This window comes from Podarcis bocagei, assembly GCF_964188305.1.
Source record: "Podarcis bocagei genome assembly, chromosome: 15".
In the NCBI taxonomy this organism is placed as follows: Eukaryota; Metazoa; Chordata; class Lepidosauria; order Squamata; family Lacertidae; genus Podarcis; species Podarcis bocagei.
This window is the reverse complement of record NC_138141.1, coordinates 12,856,814-12,873,392: the sequence shown is the minus strand read 5'-3', so window position 1 is coordinate 12,873,392 and position 16,579 is coordinate 12,856,814. Positions and strand designations below refer to the sequence as shown.

At 46.9% G+C, this 16,579-nt stretch overlaps 1 protein-coding gene across 5 annotated transcripts in view; it reads left to right on the top strand.

Moving 5' to 3' along the window:
* Positions 1 to 16,579, top strand: part of ROBO3 (roundabout guidance receptor 3) — a 354,640-nt gene that overhangs the window by 332,473 nt on the left and 5,588 nt on the right. For 2 of the 5 annotated variants that reach the window (XM_081171596.1, XM_081171600.1), the window contains exons 12-23: positions 851 to 1,017; positions 1,846 to 1,967; positions 2,754 to 2,970; positions 3,945 to 4,069; positions 4,823 to 4,994; positions 7,138 to 7,332; positions 9,150 to 9,173; positions 9,291 to 9,333; positions 11,332 to 11,489; positions 12,581 to 12,856; positions 13,802 to 13,949; positions 16,143 to 16,370. In XM_081171596.1, coding sequence (XP_081027722.1) covers positions 851 to 1,017; positions 1,846 to 1,967; positions 2,754 to 2,970; positions 3,945 to 4,069; positions 4,823 to 4,994; positions 7,138 to 7,332; positions 9,150 to 9,173; positions 9,291 to 9,333; positions 11,332 to 11,489; positions 12,581 to 12,856; positions 13,802 to 13,949; positions 16,143 to 16,370 — 1,875 coding nt within the window. The remainder of the gene's footprint in view (positions 1 to 850; positions 1,018 to 1,845; positions 1,968 to 2,753; positions 2,971 to 3,944; positions 4,070 to 4,822; positions 4,995 to 7,137; positions 7,333 to 9,149; positions 9,174 to 9,290; positions 9,334 to 11,331; positions 11,490 to 12,580; positions 12,857 to 13,801; positions 13,950 to 16,142; positions 16,371 to 16,579) is intronic. The other 3 variants (XM_081171597.1, XM_081171599.1, XM_081171598.1) reach the window with 3 other exon arrangements.

Sequence of the window (16,579 nt, the reverse complement as noted above, 5' to 3'; positions counted from 1 at the left end):
TCTCTCTCTCTCTCTCTCTCTCGCACATGCACACACACAAACATCAATTATGGGTCACAGGAAACTTTACATCCTGGAAGCAGCACAGAAGGGTTCAAAGGGGAGATTTTTAAATATATTGCCGCATGAATAGTTTTGGCTTAGGACCTAATTCCTGTTTACTTCCAAAGTTGAGCCAGGACCCCATTAGCCGGGCCCCATTGAATTCCAGATTTTGAAAACTCTGGACAGTCCTTTTGACAGTGTTCGCTGCACCCTCTTCCTTCCCTGTAATTCAGTATTTAAGGATACAAAGAAGAGCCAGGGCTCACAATGGCTTAGAGGCCACATCACCTGCTCTGCCCCTGCTACTGTTGACTCATGTTAAGCTTGTGGTCTACTAAGACCCCTAAATCGGTTTCATATGTACTGCTGCTAAGCCCAGTGTCCCCATATGTAGAAACTAGCCTTCTGTGCAAAGGTGAATATGTTCATTGCTTGCTGTGTACCCAGTGGCGTAGCGTGGGGGGTGCAGGGGGGGCCGGCTGCACCGGGCGCAACGTCTGGGGGTTAGGGTTAGGGGGCGCAAATCCACGGGTTAGGGGGCGCAAATCCACGGGTTAGGGGGCGCAAATTATTTGCCTTGCCCCGGGTGCTGACAACCCACGCCTCGCCACTGTGTGTACCTGATTGCTTATGATCCTGTGCCCATCATTGCCACTCAGAAAATGACCCATAAGGGGATGGGGCCTTAGACTTAAAAGGGCTCCCGCTTCCTGGGCTCCCCCTTCCCAGGTAGTACAGGGGTCAAAGCTGAGCCACTGACCTTCGGGACTCCCCTTCTTCCTTTTGCAACTCTGTTCTGTTGCAGTCAGTCTTCCGGCAGCACCTGGCAGACAGTAGCAGACAACGTGAAAATGGAGAAGCACACGGTCAGCGGCTTGAACCCCAACACCATTTACCTCTTCCTCATACGGGCTGTCAACTCCTATGGGCTCAGCGACCCCAGCCCCGTCTCGGAGCCAGTTCGTACGCAAGGTGAGATTCCCAGGTGCTGAGCTGCTGGAGCGGCAATAGGAACAGCTTGGCAATTGCATCTCACATTGTTCTACAGAAGGGACATGTAGGAAAACATTAAACCACTCATCAGACTCTGTTTACAGAGGCATCCCCTCTGCAAACAGGGAAGGGACAGAGCTCAGGGATAGAACATCTGCTTTGCTTGCAGAAGGGCTCCAGGTTCAGTCACTGGCATCTTCAGGTAGGGCTGGGAGAGAGAGCTCTGCCTGAAACCCTGAAGATAGATCACCTGGGGTTCCCAAACTGTGTCCCACACTTCCCAACTAGCTCACTTCCTGCTTGAGGCTGCAATCTAGCCCTTACCTGGGAACAAACCCCATTGAACTGAATGGAACTTACATCCGAATAGACACAGATAGGAATGCAGCCTTGGTCTATGGCAGGCATAGGCAAACTCGGCCCTCCAGATGTTTTGAGACTACAATTCCCATTATCCCTGACCACTGGCCCTGTTAGCTAGGGATGATGGGAGTTGTAGTCCCAAAACATCTGGACGGCCAAGTTTGCCTGTGCCTGGTCTATGGCTCTCTTTATCAGTCCACATGCCACCTTTCTCACATGGAAATTAAGGCAGCATGCAATGGGGTTACAAGACAACCATGCTCCGTGTGGTGGGTTTTGTTTATCACCTAGCCATCAGGTTGCACTTAACAACAAAGCAGGTGTGGGATTTTCTGAAAGTATAGCAAGTCCCCAAACCCTTGCCAAGTCCAGCTCCTCAAGAAAAAACAGATGAAACGTTGTGTCATGGCCTGCCTTGGACTCACTTCCTATATGTCTTGGCAGATGTAAGTCCTACCAGGCAAGGGGTGGATCACCGGCAGGTGCAAAAGGAGCTTGGTGAAGTTGTGGTGCAGCTCCAGGATCCTGTTGTCCTCACCTCCACCACCATTCAAGTGACCTGGACTGTGAGTACCACTGCAGCATCATTGATCCTTCCTTGAAATGGCACAACCTGTGTAAGCAAAGGGCAAGTTTGTGAATGGGTTAGAAAGAGGTGGTGGCTTTCAATAGGGATTAGACAATTGTTACCAGTCACAAAGGCTGGATGTTAAATTCAGATCCCGAGGCTGTGTAGCTCTGAATATCAGTTGCTAGGGGAACAATAGCAGGAGATGACTCTTGCCCTTCCTAGAGACATCTGACTGACCACTACATAGGTTTGTGGCTACATAGGTTTGTGGCCGGATCCAAAGGGGTCTTTCTTATGTGAATAACTTTGCTGACCTTTGCTGGAAGTCACAATAGCACCCTGCCCATTCTTTGGCATGAAGGGTTTTTTTCCCCAGTGAAGGGAAGACCAGAGCAAAAGAAAACTGCCCTTCTGAAGCCTGAAAGCAACATCTTCATGCTGCTTCTCGGTATAGCCAGCCCTAGTCGATAGGGGTCAGGTTGTTGCATTAAAGGGCTTAAGGTATAAAGGTTTTAGAGAAACAGGAGAGTACAAGGTTGGTGCAAAAGAGATATTATAATAGTTGCTGGGAATAGACATAATACAGGGGGCAGAAGCAAGCAAGAGGAGGGAGGAAGCAGAAAAAAGTTTGGGGAAAGGGTAGCAGAACCAGCAGGAAGAGGTTTGGAAGCAGAGAGAATAAATGGGAGCTTCAGCAGGCAAGAAGCTGGACCCATTTTGCTGTGGCCTTTTCTGGAAATGGACACCATGCGCAGGGAGCTAACAGTTTGTCTTCTTCCAGGTGGATCGGCAGGCTCAGTTCATCCAAGGCTACCGAGTGATGTACCGGCCCAAAAACAGCGCCTGGCTCGTGCAGGATGTGAAGTCCCCTGCTGAACGGAGCACCGTCTTAGTCGAGCTGCGCAAAGGCCAGGAGTACGAGGTCAAAATCCGCCCATATTTTGATGAGTTCCAGGGCATGGACAGCGAGGTGCTGCTGGTGCGCACCCCGGAAGAAGGTAGATGTGGAAAGGCAGGGAAGTGTGAGCCTCTAGGCTCCAGTTCAGCCTCCCCCAAAAAACTAACTTTTTGTTCATGGACCATTTCCAAATGTGATTTCCAAATGTGATTCGGCACTTATGCGCAAAGTGCAATTTAGCGCTTCTGCGCATGCACGACTACCAAAACCCGGAAGTAACCCATTCCAGTACCTCCAGGTTTCGGCGGTCTGCAACCCGAAAAAGCGCAACCTGAAGCGTCTGTAACCTGAGGTATGACTGTATTGACTTCTCTTTTCCATGCTAACGGGCCTGACTTCTGTAGACTAAGCAGAGCCATTGTTTATATGCCTGCTCTGTTGGGCACTCCTTATATTAGTATTATACTCTAAGGGGTTTCTCCTTAAGTAAAGGGCTGGAGATCTGTAGCCCTGTAGATGTTGTTGGTCCACAGCGCCCCATCATCCTTGCCCACTGGCCATCATCCTTGCCCACTGGAGGTTCCCCACTCCTGCCTCAAGGACTGTCTGTAGCTCAGCTCACCTGCTTTCTGCATGCAAGGCTCCACCCCTGGCATCTCCAGGTAAACAAGTCTGAGCTAAATGGATCCATTCAGGATCTGCCAGCAAGGGATGGGGGCAGCACCAAGGACCTAGTTTCCCAGCAGTGGCTTCAGTTCCAGGAAGTTGATGGGGTGATGGTGAGTTTAGGTGTGCCAATGAAGCCAGTTACACAATTCTGTCCCTCCCCTCTGGTCTCTCCTGGAACAGAGGGTCTGACATGATATAAGGCAGCTTCCTAGGTGCCTATAAAAATCTGTTTCCATGCGTAGTGTTCTAAAAGTTGAGCTTTGTAGGGCAAATGCCTGGTGGCTTTTCCTTGCCTTGCCTGTAACTGAGCATGCCCTGGCACAGCTTTGCAGCATTCCAGAACTCAGAGTTGGCAGCCGCCAGATGCCACATAGCAATAAACTCATTTTATCCCGTCTCACCCAGCCCCCAGTGCTCCTCCTCAGGCGGTTACTGTAGTCACAGTGGGGACCAGCAACAGCACCAGCATCAGCATATCCTGGGAACCACCTCCACCCGGAGAACAAAATGGGATCATCCAGGATTACAGGGTAAGGCTGCCATTCTCAGAATATCCTTGGGGAACCTCTGAAATTTAAGATTAGCCCCAGAGATTAGAAGGTTGGTCTGAAGGATTTGGAGCTAACAAGTCTAGCCACAGCAAAGAGTTGCAGTGGGTGCTGGGAAACAGCCATGGGGCGTTTTATTTATTATTTGTTTGTTTATTAAATTTCTGTACCGAGGGCCCTAGGGCGGTTTACAATATAAAAACACAAAAAACACATGTCATAGTAACAAGCAAACACAAAACACACACACACACACACACACACCTGTTTAAAAGGCAATAGATTTGCTACAGTGTGTCCCTTCAGCCATTGGTCATAACAGTTCAGGATACGGGTGGCATTGTGGTCTAAACCACGGAGCCTCTTGGACTTGCTAATCCGAAGGTCGGCGGTTCGAATCCCTGCAACGGGGTGAGCTCCTGTTGCTCTGTCCCAGATCCTGTCAACCTAGCAATTCAAAAGCACACCAGTGCAAGTAGATAAGCAGGTACCGCGGCGGCGGGAAGGTAAACGGCGTTTCCGTGCGCTCTGGCTTCCATCACAGTGTCTCGTTGTGCCAGAAGTGGTTTAGTCCTGCTGGCCACATGACCCAGAAAGCTGTCTGTGGACAAACGCTGGCTCCCTCGGCCTGAAAGCAAGATGAGCACCGCAACCCCATAGTCGCCTTTGACTGGACTTAAATGTCCAGGGGTCCTTTAGCTTTTTACCATAACAGTTCTTCTCCTCCCATGGCAGGTTTGGTGCCTAGGAAATGAGTCTCGTTACCACATCAATAAGACAGTGGATGGCACAGTGCACTCGACAGTCGTGCTGGGCCTGGTGCCAGGGATGATCTACCGCACAGAGGTGGCAGCAGTCACCAGCGCAGGCATTGGCGTGAGGAGTGCCCCAGTGACCATACAGATCAGTGAGTACTTAAGGCTCCTTCCTAAATTTGAAATGAGATAATAAGATAATAATGCTCTTCCAGCGTGGCCATGCCCATTCACTGATGTCAACTGCAGAAACATGTTCCTTCCACATCTGAGGTACCGCCATAATGGGTGGAGGACTTCCTGGTTGTGGTGCCCAATTTCTGGAACTGATGGTGGAGAACATCAATTCATCCCATCCAAGGCTCACCCGTGGCAGTTTCAAAAATGGATGCCAAAAGTATTTCAGACTCAGAAGTCAACTGCCATGGTGATGGCTTAATCCAATGAACTATTCCAGTATGCCATTTATAGTTTGTAAGTTTAAATTTCAGGTTTCGCTCTAGAAGTTGAATCTTTGGAAGCCGTGTTACTGAAAATTATGTCCATGCTGTGCAAAGTTTTAATAGCTTCTGGTCAAAAGTATATATATATAAAAAGGCTTTTCCAAGTGGTCACAAAGTATACTTTAAAATGTGTAATAAACACACACACACACACACACACATACATGGTTTTGGAGGTTGACAGTGCTGTCATAAATATTGGTTCAGTAGGATTAAGGCAGCAATCCAATATCCACTTAACTTGAGTAACTCCATTGAACACAGTGGGACTTGCTTTTGAGAAGACATGATTTGGAAATGTGAAGAATTAAATTTAAAATTGGAAAAAGGACAAACCCTGTATTGGGAAATTTTTTAATGTGTATGTATCTATTGTTTATATTTTTTATGTGCTGTAAGCTGCCCTGAGTGGCTGGGGAAATCCAGCCAGATGGGCGGGGTATTATTATTATTATTATTATTATTATTATTATTATTATTATTATTATTATTAACCTGAATTGGCAGATGCGCCAATCCCTCCTGAGAAGGAATAGAGAAGATCTTACTTCTAACTGGCATTCATATGGGGGCAAGATAATGGGGGAAGGCAATGCAAAACAAGTAGAAAGAAACAGCAGGATCACTGGATGTTGTAGTTGTGAGTCAAGGCCCTGTCCCCCGCTTAATAATAATAATAATAATAATAATAATAATAATAATAATTTATTATTTGTACCCCACCCATCTGGCTGGGTTTCCCCAGCCACTCTGGGTAGCTTCCATAGAAACAAAAAAAAACTAAAATATCATACATTAAAAACTTCCCTGAACAGGGCTGCCTTTATGATGAAAAAAGACACATGGACACCAGTATTTTAGGTTAATGGGCTAAAAATGGTCACAACTTTATTGGTTACAGAATGTGAGCGGTGTTGGCTTAGGCATTGGATCTGAACCGACCATACTTGACTCCTGCCTGCCCTGCAGGAAGTCACACAAGGGTTAACATCCTGTAGGGGGAGCCTGTTGATGCAAATCAACTGGGAGCTCTCCCATAGAGTCACCGGAGGGTCTTGCCATGGCCCTAGCCACCAGCTGGGCTTCGGACAGGAACCACAACCATCGGATTCCTTTAACGGAATACCTTTCAAGGGAAGGGGTAGGTGATGGCCACAACCTCCCCTCCAACTCACAACACATTTTCCAATGCCTAACCGCCAAACCTTACAAAGTTGTGACAATTTAGAAGCAAAGTTCGAAAAGGATTGGAGTAAATTTGTTGAATATATACGGAGTAATTGTAAGAATTTAAAAACTGTAGCAGGATTAATGTAAATCTTGTGATGTGGATGGAGTGTAAATAAGAAAAGATATGAGACATGAAAACCGTTGAAGGTATGGAAAGAAGTCCAGGCGCGATAAGGCCCAGGGTAAATAAGAAGAGGGACAAATTTTTGAATGTAAGAGTATTTGTTTTATTTTTTGTTGTTACAAAAAAGCAATAAAAAGTATTTGGGGGGGAAGCAAAGTTGTGACAATTTGCTACTAGGTAGGTGAAAACCAAGTGGCTGGTGCCAATCTACACGAAGCATCTCCTTGCTTGTAGAAAACTAGCATGTCAGGGATGGAGGTTCTTCATTGACATGCTAACTCTCTATGCGTAGGGAACGTTTTGCCTTTTAGTAACAGAGGAGCGTTCGGTCACGGGAGCCTCTGCCTGGTTTCCCGCTTTTGGGGACAGCCTACGTAGCTCAAGCTCCTTTCATCTCCTCTCTTCTGTGGTTGCTTTTGCCTGCTGTGTGTTCTGCAGAGCCCTTGCCGGATCAGGACACGGTGCCTGTGAGCAACGGGGACAGCGTGAGCCTTGCGGAGCAGATCACGGACGTGGTGAAGCAGCCGGCCTTCATCGCCGGCATCGGCGGGGCCTGCTGGGTCATCCTCATGTGCTTCAGCGTGTGGATCTACTGTCGCAGAAAGAAGAGAAAGGAACTGAGTCACTACACAGGTGAGATGGGCAAGGCTGCATTCTGCCTTCCTCCTCGGGGGATATGGGTTGGCTGCCTAAGAACTGCCTTATACCAGGTCCTGTCCTGACTTAGACCAGATGCTCACAAGGCATCTATAAGAACCATCAGCATCTCCAGGTCCAGATTACCTCTCCTAGGCTAAGCCTTGAGGAGCAGAAGACCTTAAAGGGGCGGTCAGTCTTCTGGCTCAGACTTATCATTACTAAATTTCTTAGCAGCCTGATGCAAAACAGTAACACGGCTCACATAACTTTGTATGTAATTATATAGAACTTCCCAAGGACAAAATGTAAAGAGAAGACATTTATATTCCTCCAAGTGTTCCGTTTCTTTAAATATAGTTTTTACATAATGTGTGCAATGCCAAAATCACGTACAAGAGCAATATGGGAGGTCTCAAAACCAAAGTTCCGTCCAAATGTCCACTCATTCAATAAAGAGAAAAGAATTTCTACAAATATACTTGTTGCTAAAAGATAATCCACAGACCGGGGGGGGGGGGGGACCCTATCCACATCAACGGGAGTTTTGCCGCGTTGCTCCCAATCACTCAAACCGCAGTGCCTCAGCTGTGTGAAAATCCCAAGCAGATTCTGACAACAAGATCACCGGATGCAAATCTCTGTTTCGAATGTCTTCCTCCTGTTGGCTCACAATGGAATGATAAAACAGTAAAACACATGCACAAGGAGATAAGTCAGCTCCATAAACTTGAAAAGGCTCTCTGCTCATTCTGTGAAGGCTGATGCAGACACAGCTGTGCGTTCTGCAGCCGAGACATCCCATATTGGACTTTTGCATGATTTTGTGCATGATATATTCCCTTGGTGGATGATATATTCCCTTGGTGGAATGTAAAACGTCTTATCTTTACATTTTATCTTTGGGAAATTCTATATAATCGCAGAGTTATGTGAGCTGTGTTTCTGTATTTCCCTGTGTTGTCTTTGACCATAATAATAATAAATTATTATTATTATTATTATTATTATTATTATTATTATTATTATTATTATTATTATTATTATTCCCTGTGTTGTGCATCACAAAATGGTGTCTAGACGATTTACAACTTTAAAACGTAGAGAGGGGTCAACAAATGGCCAAAACCATATTAAAAACCACATCATTCTATTAAAATACCAGCACGTGACTGAATTACAAATAATATTTTATACTGGACCAGCCAATCCAACACCATCAAGTGTTTGGGAGTGGAGGAAAATCTTAACCTGGCAATGAAAATAGAGTTGTGTTCCATTGGCACAAGACGGGCCTCTCTGGGAAGAGCCTAGCACTTCCACCTCTTCCTCTCTGAGGACTCCCTGAGGACTTGTTACTGGTCCAACATAGGAATGTGGTTTCCCAGCATGGAGGGAAGTTGGATTTTTTTGGGGGTGGTGGGCAGGTTCAGAAGGAACAGGCTGCAGAAGTTTGAACTGGGTCATACAGTAGATCCATAAGGTGAGGTCAGAGCCCAGGCCTAGGCTGCAGCTCGGGGTCAGGCTCCTTGCCCATCTATCCCACTGCCCTCCGTTCTGGCTGGCAGCAGCTCTGCAGAACCTCAGGCAGAGAACACCTTTCCCCTCAGCTGCTCCCCAAGATCCCTTATAACCGGAGACCCTGGGGATTTGAGTGCTTGACATTCTGCATGCAAAGCATGTGCTCTGCCACCGAACTGCACATTCTCCACCTGCCAAGCCCCCGATCTGCCTTAGGCTCCCTGCCCACATCTGCCTGCCGCAAACGCGACTTGCTCTGAGCCACCTCACTTTCTGCTTGCTTCTCTTTGCAGCTTCCTTTGCGTACACGCCAGCAGGTAAGGCTTTTTTCCTCGCCCCCCATTACATTGCTCCCCATCAGCTCCGCCAATCCAGCCCTTGCCTTCGTTCTTCACGGAAGCGTCTTTGACTTAGTGTGGTCCCCTCTCTTTCAGTCTCTTTCCCCCACGCGGATGGGCCGGCGCGTGGCAGCAGCAGGTGAGTTCAGAAACCCCCACTTGGCATTGATGATTCCCTCCCTCCATCTCCCTGATACCGGCTCCTTGGTGGTCAAAGTTCATGCCGTACGGGCCTCCCTGTCCCTAGTTGGTCTGAGCCACATACCGTACTTTTTGCTATGTAAGACACACTTTTCCCCTCCTAAAAAGTAAGGGGAACTGTGTGTGTGTGTTATGAAGCGAATGCAGGCTGCGCAGCTATCTCAGAAGCCAGAACAGCAAGAGGGATCGCTCCGCAGCGCTCCCTCTCGTTGTTCTAGCTTCACCGTGCGAAGCCTCTTCAGGGCAGGGGGAACCTTCATCCCACTGCCCTGAGGAGGCTTCACGCGGCTATCCCAAAAGCCAGAACAGCAAAAGGGATCATTCGGTGACGGGCTGTCCTTCTCCCTCCTCGGGGGAAAGCCTGCAAGCGCCGCACACACGCTTCGCGCAGCTCGTGAAAGGGAGTGCTGAGCAGAGCCTGGGATGCATACTGGCTCTGCTCAGCACTCCCTTTAAAGAATATTTTTCTTCTTGCATTCCCCCTCTAAAAACTAGGTGCGTCTTATGGTCAGGTGCGTCTTATGGGGTGGAAATTATGGTAAACCACATGAACTAGAACCACAGCATTAAATGTTCAGATTGACTTTAGCCACATACCACATGCATTCCCCCGAAGAATCATGGTACCTGTAGTTTGCTCCTCAATGAGCTACACTTCCTGCCACCCTTAACCAGGGATGAAACTATGCTTTATTTTACTTGGGTCAAAGACCCAGTTTGGCACACACACCCCAGCATGCAGCACACAGAGGCTGAGAGCCTCAATGGCACCCCTCTGGAGGCTTCACCCAGGGCAAAACTCCCGGCTAGCTCTGCCCCCCACCCCAGTTACGACACTGACTTAACAAACTACAGATCCCAGGATTCTTTGGGGGAGGTCATGTGGTTTCCGTGCATGTTGTCTGCACAGTCTAGGTCAGCTTAAATGGTGCTCCCAGTCTGCAGTTTTGCAAGTAGTGACAAAAGCTGCAAGTGGGAAGCAGCGTCTCAGAAGCTCCATCTCCCCCTTTTAATACAACTGCATTAATCCGTTGTGCAAAGAATTGCGTACTACATATATTACACAACTTCAGCATCACTCCAAACTTGGGATAAGGGACTTAATGGCAGATGTCGCTGGACTCCCAACTCCTGCCACCTGTGACTATTGGCCAGGCTGGCTGGGGCTGATGGAAGTTGGAGTCACACAACCTCTGGAGGGCCACAGGTTGCCCACCCCTGCTCTAAACACCTGTAAGTAAATCCCGTAAGGAGTTTTGAACATTCATGGCAAAGCAGAAACACGTAAGAACCTGATAACCACCATTACTTATGCCTAGAAATGCATAAGTAAACCTGTTCGAACATCAGAACTCAATAACCATATTAATACTACATTAAGAACAACTCTACTTCTTCCTTAGCTATAAAGTATGGCAAGCAAACAGAAGAACTACAACAACAAAACAAAATAGCCTAAGCCGACACAACTCCAGTAATAGTTTTTGTGTATTCATTAGTGTAAGCACGAATAATAATAATAATTTTTACGCCGCACATATAGGATACCTCTTCTAGAATGTGACCTGCCACAACATACACTTCATAATTATTATTCCATGCATATCCCACCTTTCCTCCAGCAAGCTCAATGTGACATTCATGGTCCTCTCTCTCTCTATTTTCTCCTTCCAGCAACCCTGTGAAGCAGGCTAGGCTGGGAGACCCCGTGGGCTTCATAGCTGAGTGGGGATTTGAACCCTGGCCTCTCGGCTCCTAGTCTAGCACTCTAACCACTAGGCCACACTTGCATTATCTAAAAGAATATGCTTGGCTCACACAATTGATATACTCTTTGGCGGTGTGGGGTGGGGAGAGAATCAGGTGTTAGCCCACACCCAAACCACCTACTAACTCGCACAACCAAATAACCCTGGTTTCCATGGCTCTCCTCCAGTAGGCCTGGCATGCTAGCCATGGCCACTAGCGCCTCAAGCTACCCGTGGCTGGCGGATTCGTGGCCAGCCCCCAACCTGCTGCGGAACGGGAAGGCAAAGGATCCCGGGGCGAACTGCTGCACAGGAAACCACAACGCCACCGAGAGATATTACAATGGTAAGCCTTTTACTACCCCATCATCTCCATAAGGAAAGAAGCCCATTGCAGAGTCAGCATAGGATGTGGGGGAAATCCTCCCGGTTCAGATTTGAATGTGAACCTACCTCTAGTTCACATTTCCAGAAATCCTAAGCAAACGGAAAAACAGCTAGCCTCCCAAATGTTGCAGGCTTCTGAATTTAGTGGTGGACTTCTGCAACCCAAAAATCTGCCTGGTATTTTCATTACACATCAATAGGGGACAGGCAAAACCATTTTTCAGTAATCAGGCATTGGTCTGAATATTCTGTGGCCTTTTCAGTGTGTTTGTGAGTGGGGAGAGGTTATTGGTTAGTTTTTGCTCTTGTTTTATTGTGTATTTTGTGTTCTCATTTTGTATTTTTGTGCTGTGTTTTGTGTGATCGTTCGGTGAAGGGTGGTATACAGATTTAATAAATATTGTAAAGAGTAATATAAAGATTCATCTGGTGGAGAAAATAATGTGCAAAACTACATTGCGGGAGGGGATTACTTGCAAAAATGGGTACAATAGGCAAAATGCAGGTATATTTTAGGAGAAATTCACCCCAAAATGCATATGGGCTTTTATTCAGGTTTCTTTTAAAAACAACAACCACAAGCTGATGTGGATATGGAACAAACGGAATGTAAGTTTGGAAAAATGTGAAACTTGAGACTGAAACTGAAATTGACAAATTCACCCATTCCTAGAACTGGCAAGCCCAAGAGAAACATTTGTGGTTGGCAGATACGGAATTTGAGCATTATCGGGCTGGAAAGGCCGACAGACTCCAGTGAGAGGCTTAGCCTTTGGGTTTGCACAAAATCGGAAGTTGTTGAGACAGCGAAAGCAGGCTTTGCAGGTTGTGACCTTGCAGGAGGGGAGAGGAGCCAAGGCTTATTGGGAGGGGGACAGCAGTGGCGTCAATCCCTTGTTCTCCTTCCCCCTCCCCACAAGCCTGGATTAGTGGTAGTTCTCCAAGCCCACCAATCACAGAGGTCATTCAAATTAAGGCACATGGAATCTGTTGTGGCTGAACCAGAAGGCTTGGTTAAGCAAGGTCACATTGGGTCTCCCTCGTTCGCAGATGCTGGGATTTCCAATTACATTGCTCAGACGGAGAAGTTTGGAACAGGGGTGTCCGATGGGCCCATTTACAGCACCATTGATCCTGCCAGCGACGACATGAGGACGTTCAATGGGGCCTTTTCCCAGCACACCACCCCATATGCCACCACGCCCGTGGTACCATACGGGGCAGCACATCTACACTCACCTGATGAAGAGGAGAGCCAGTGGAACGGCCAACCTGGGCTGCCCAGCATCCAGTATGCCCAACCCGAACGGGGCAGAGCTGAGAGTGGTAGGGACCTTAAGCATATAAGAAACTGGGCACCTTTCTCATCTCCCTGGGAATTATGTTTTCAAGTTCCATCGGTGTTACCTGCCTAGAAATGGAAGCCTTTAGTGCATCTTACAGAAGAATCTTTTAGTGTATGGAAAGTCCAATGGTGATTTTATCACCGTGGTTAATGATAGGGCGTTGTTAACATGCATAGCATGTTGCAACGCAGCTTGAGCGAAACAGGAAACGCCCCAACAATATTTAGCTCGGAAATTAGTTAATGGGAGAAGATCACGGAGAGAGATCAGGTTGACAGGGATGAATTAATTTACAAAGCCCTGAACAGCTTAGGTCCAGGGTACGTAAGGGTCTGCCTAAACCCTTTTATCCTCGCTAAGTCACTGGCATCGCCCGAGTTAATAAAAACAACAATAATTTATTATTTATACCCCGCCATCTGGCTGGGTTTTCCCAGCCACTTTGGGTGGTTCCCAACAGAATATTAAAAACATGATAAAACATCAGACATTAAAAACTTCCCTAAACAGGGCTGCCTTCAGATGTCTTCTAAAAGTCAGATAGTTTTTTATTTCCTTGACATCTGATGGGAGGGCTTCCAACAGGGCGAGCACCACCACTGAGAAGGCCCTCTGCCTGGTTCCCTGTAACCTCACTTATCTCAGGGAGGAAATCGCCACAAGGTCCTCGGAGCTGGACCTCAGTGTTTGGACTGAACGATGAAGGTGGAGACACTCCTTCAGGTATACTGGGCTGAGGCCGTTTAGGGCTTGAAAGGTCAGCACCAACACTTGGAAATGTACCTGGAGCCAATGTAGGTATTTGTAGAGTAAATGTGCATGGCATTCTACAGCTAGAGAGTTGTTGGAGTTTTTTTGTTAAATAAAGCAATTTCATCCTCTGCTGTGCCGGAGGGTCCCGTCTCTGAGCTCTGTTTCTCTTCAGTAGTTGCTAAGCCTGGGAAACAGAAGTCCATGGGGAAGCCAGTGAAAACACCATCCCTCAACTGGACAGAAGTGCTTCCCCCGCCTCCATCTGCCAGTGAACTGAGCCAGTATGTGGAGGAGGAGGAAGACGAGGAGCTAGAAGTCAGGTAAGCAACAAAAGAAGGGCAGAAAAGACCACATTCTTTCACTGCCATGTTTCCCTTGGAAATGGAACTGGTTTTGATCTGGGAAACATGTTCACAATTAGTTGGAGCTCCAACTGGTATCGGGCCAGCACATTCCTATAATGTGCTCTAATGTGCTCTGCTGTAAACTGCTGCCTTTGAAGAGTGTTTGGAAACTGCAGCTGGTCTAGGACGCCAGGTTAGTAACAGGAGCAAGTCAATCAGAGCATATTTAATATATATATATATATATCCAACCTTTGACGAGTGAGACCTCGTCGAAACGTCGCCTAGACACCCCAACTCTTACACGGGAAGACACCCGAAGACACCAAAACCTGCATTCCTGTACCCGTGAAAATCTACGAAAGCAAATATCCAACCTTTCCTTCAAGGAGCTCAAAGTGGCATACATGATTCCCCCCTTTCCCGTCTTATCCTTGCAAAAACCTTGGGAGGCAGGGTAGACTGAGAGACGGTGACTGGTTCAAGGTCACCCAGTAAGCTTCATCACTGAGTGGGGATGTGAACTCTGGTCTCCGAGGTCTTAGTCCAACACTCTTAACCACTAGGTGGAGGGTTAAGTCTAGTCAAAGGCGACTATAGGGTTGCAGCGCTCATCTCGCTTTGAGGCCGAGGGAGCTGGCATTTGTCCACAGACAGCTTTCCGGGTCATGTGGCCAGCATGACTAAACTGCTTCTGGTGCGATGTGATATCATGACGAGTTCCAGAGCGCATGGAAACGCCATTTACCTTCCTGCTGCAGTGGTACCTATTTATCTACTTACACTGATATGCTTTTGTTTTTTTGGTTTTTTAAATAATATTTATTAAAGTTTCATAAACAATGAAAAATTTCAAAATTTGAACATAAGAAAATTTTCAAAAGTGAAAGCATACAAAAACAAAACATATAAAAAGTACACAGTAACAAACCATTAGCAAGAGAAAGGAAGAAAAAAAAGAAGAGAAAAGAAAAACCAAAAAACAGACCAAAGAATAAATTAATATTTTCATCTCTTATACTTCATTCACTAGTTTTTTGACCTCCTCACACCTCCCATTTTGTATTCCAGTTCAAATATTAAATTCAGCAAATCCTTACCCTCTAGCATTTATCCTTTATCAATCCCCATTTACATTTTCTTAAAAGTCTTTTTACCAATACCCCTTCTTTTCAATCAAACGTCATTTTAACATTCCTTAATTTTACAGTGCTTCTGCAAGTAGTCTTTAAATTTCTTCCAATCTTCATCCGCTGTCTCTTTCCCCTGGTCACGGATTCTGCCAGTCATTTCTGCCAATTCCATGTAGTCCATCACTTTCATCTGCCATTCTTCCAGTGTGGGTAGCTCCTGGGTCTTCCAATACTTCGCGATGAGTAGTCTTGCTGCTGTTGTTGCATTGCACTGATATGCTTTTGAACTGTTGACAGGAGCTGGGACAGAGCAAAGGGAGCTCACCCCATCATGGGGATTCTAATCAAGAGGCTCAGTGATTTAGACCACAGCACCACCCACTCCTTTTTTTCTTAACCACAACACCATATTGGCTCACAGCCAGTGTGGTGTTTTAGTTAGAGTAGGGGTAGGTGGGGAACCTGGGTTCCTCCAGATGTTTTTGGACTTAGGTTCCAGACAGATGTTTCAATGCAATTGCTGACTTCATTGAAGGGAGACCTTAGAATCCAATCCCAGACGCATTGGCCAATAATCAAGGACAATTGAAGTTGTGATCCAACAAGACCTGGAGGGTTACAGGTTCCCCATTCCTGAGTTAGTGCGTCAAATTAGGATGGGGATGTCTGGATTCAAACCCTCATTTAGGCATGAAGCTCATTGGCCAAGCTCAGCCTACTCATTTGCTCAGCCTAACCTAATTCCCAAGGGTTATTATGAAAGTAAAAAGTGAGGTGAGAAGGAACAATGTACCTCTGAGCAATTTGGGCAAAAACAATGAATGAATGGTGAGTGAATGAATGAATGAATGAATGAACGAACAAACTTCCATTTTGCTTTAGTGTCACTGGCTCCAAGATTGGAAAAAAGCTTCCACGCCCATGGTTACATGCCCCCTCTAGATGTTATGGAGCCTTGTTCTCCTTAGGATGATTTCAGGGATTGGGAGCGCAGTGTGTCGCAGCCCAAAATGTCTAGCTCACTCACTTTTTGTAGTTCAGAGGTGGAGGAGTGGTGCCCACCCCTGCCAGAAAGGACCTACCTGATGGAGAACATCCAGGAAGAGGAATGTCCTCCACCACCGCCTCGTGGAGAAGCCTCCTCTCCTGCAAATTCCTATGGCCAGCAGTCCACAGCCACGCTGACCCCCTCACCCCGGGAGGAGATGAGAGCATCTGAAGATATCCCCAGGCTGCATCACTTTGAGATCCCACACCTGCCCAGGTATGATTCACCTAGGGACTTGGGAAAACAGGGGTGCTTGGGGGAATTCATTCTTTGTCAGTTCCGATACAAACTGCCCCGATCCACACCTTGCAGAGTAAAGTGCATATTGGAGCCTAATTGTCCTTCCTGGGCACACACATTTGATCAGGAAGGTGATATAAACAGAGAGAAGTTGTAGAATGGATGGTATTAGAGCATAGAAGTGG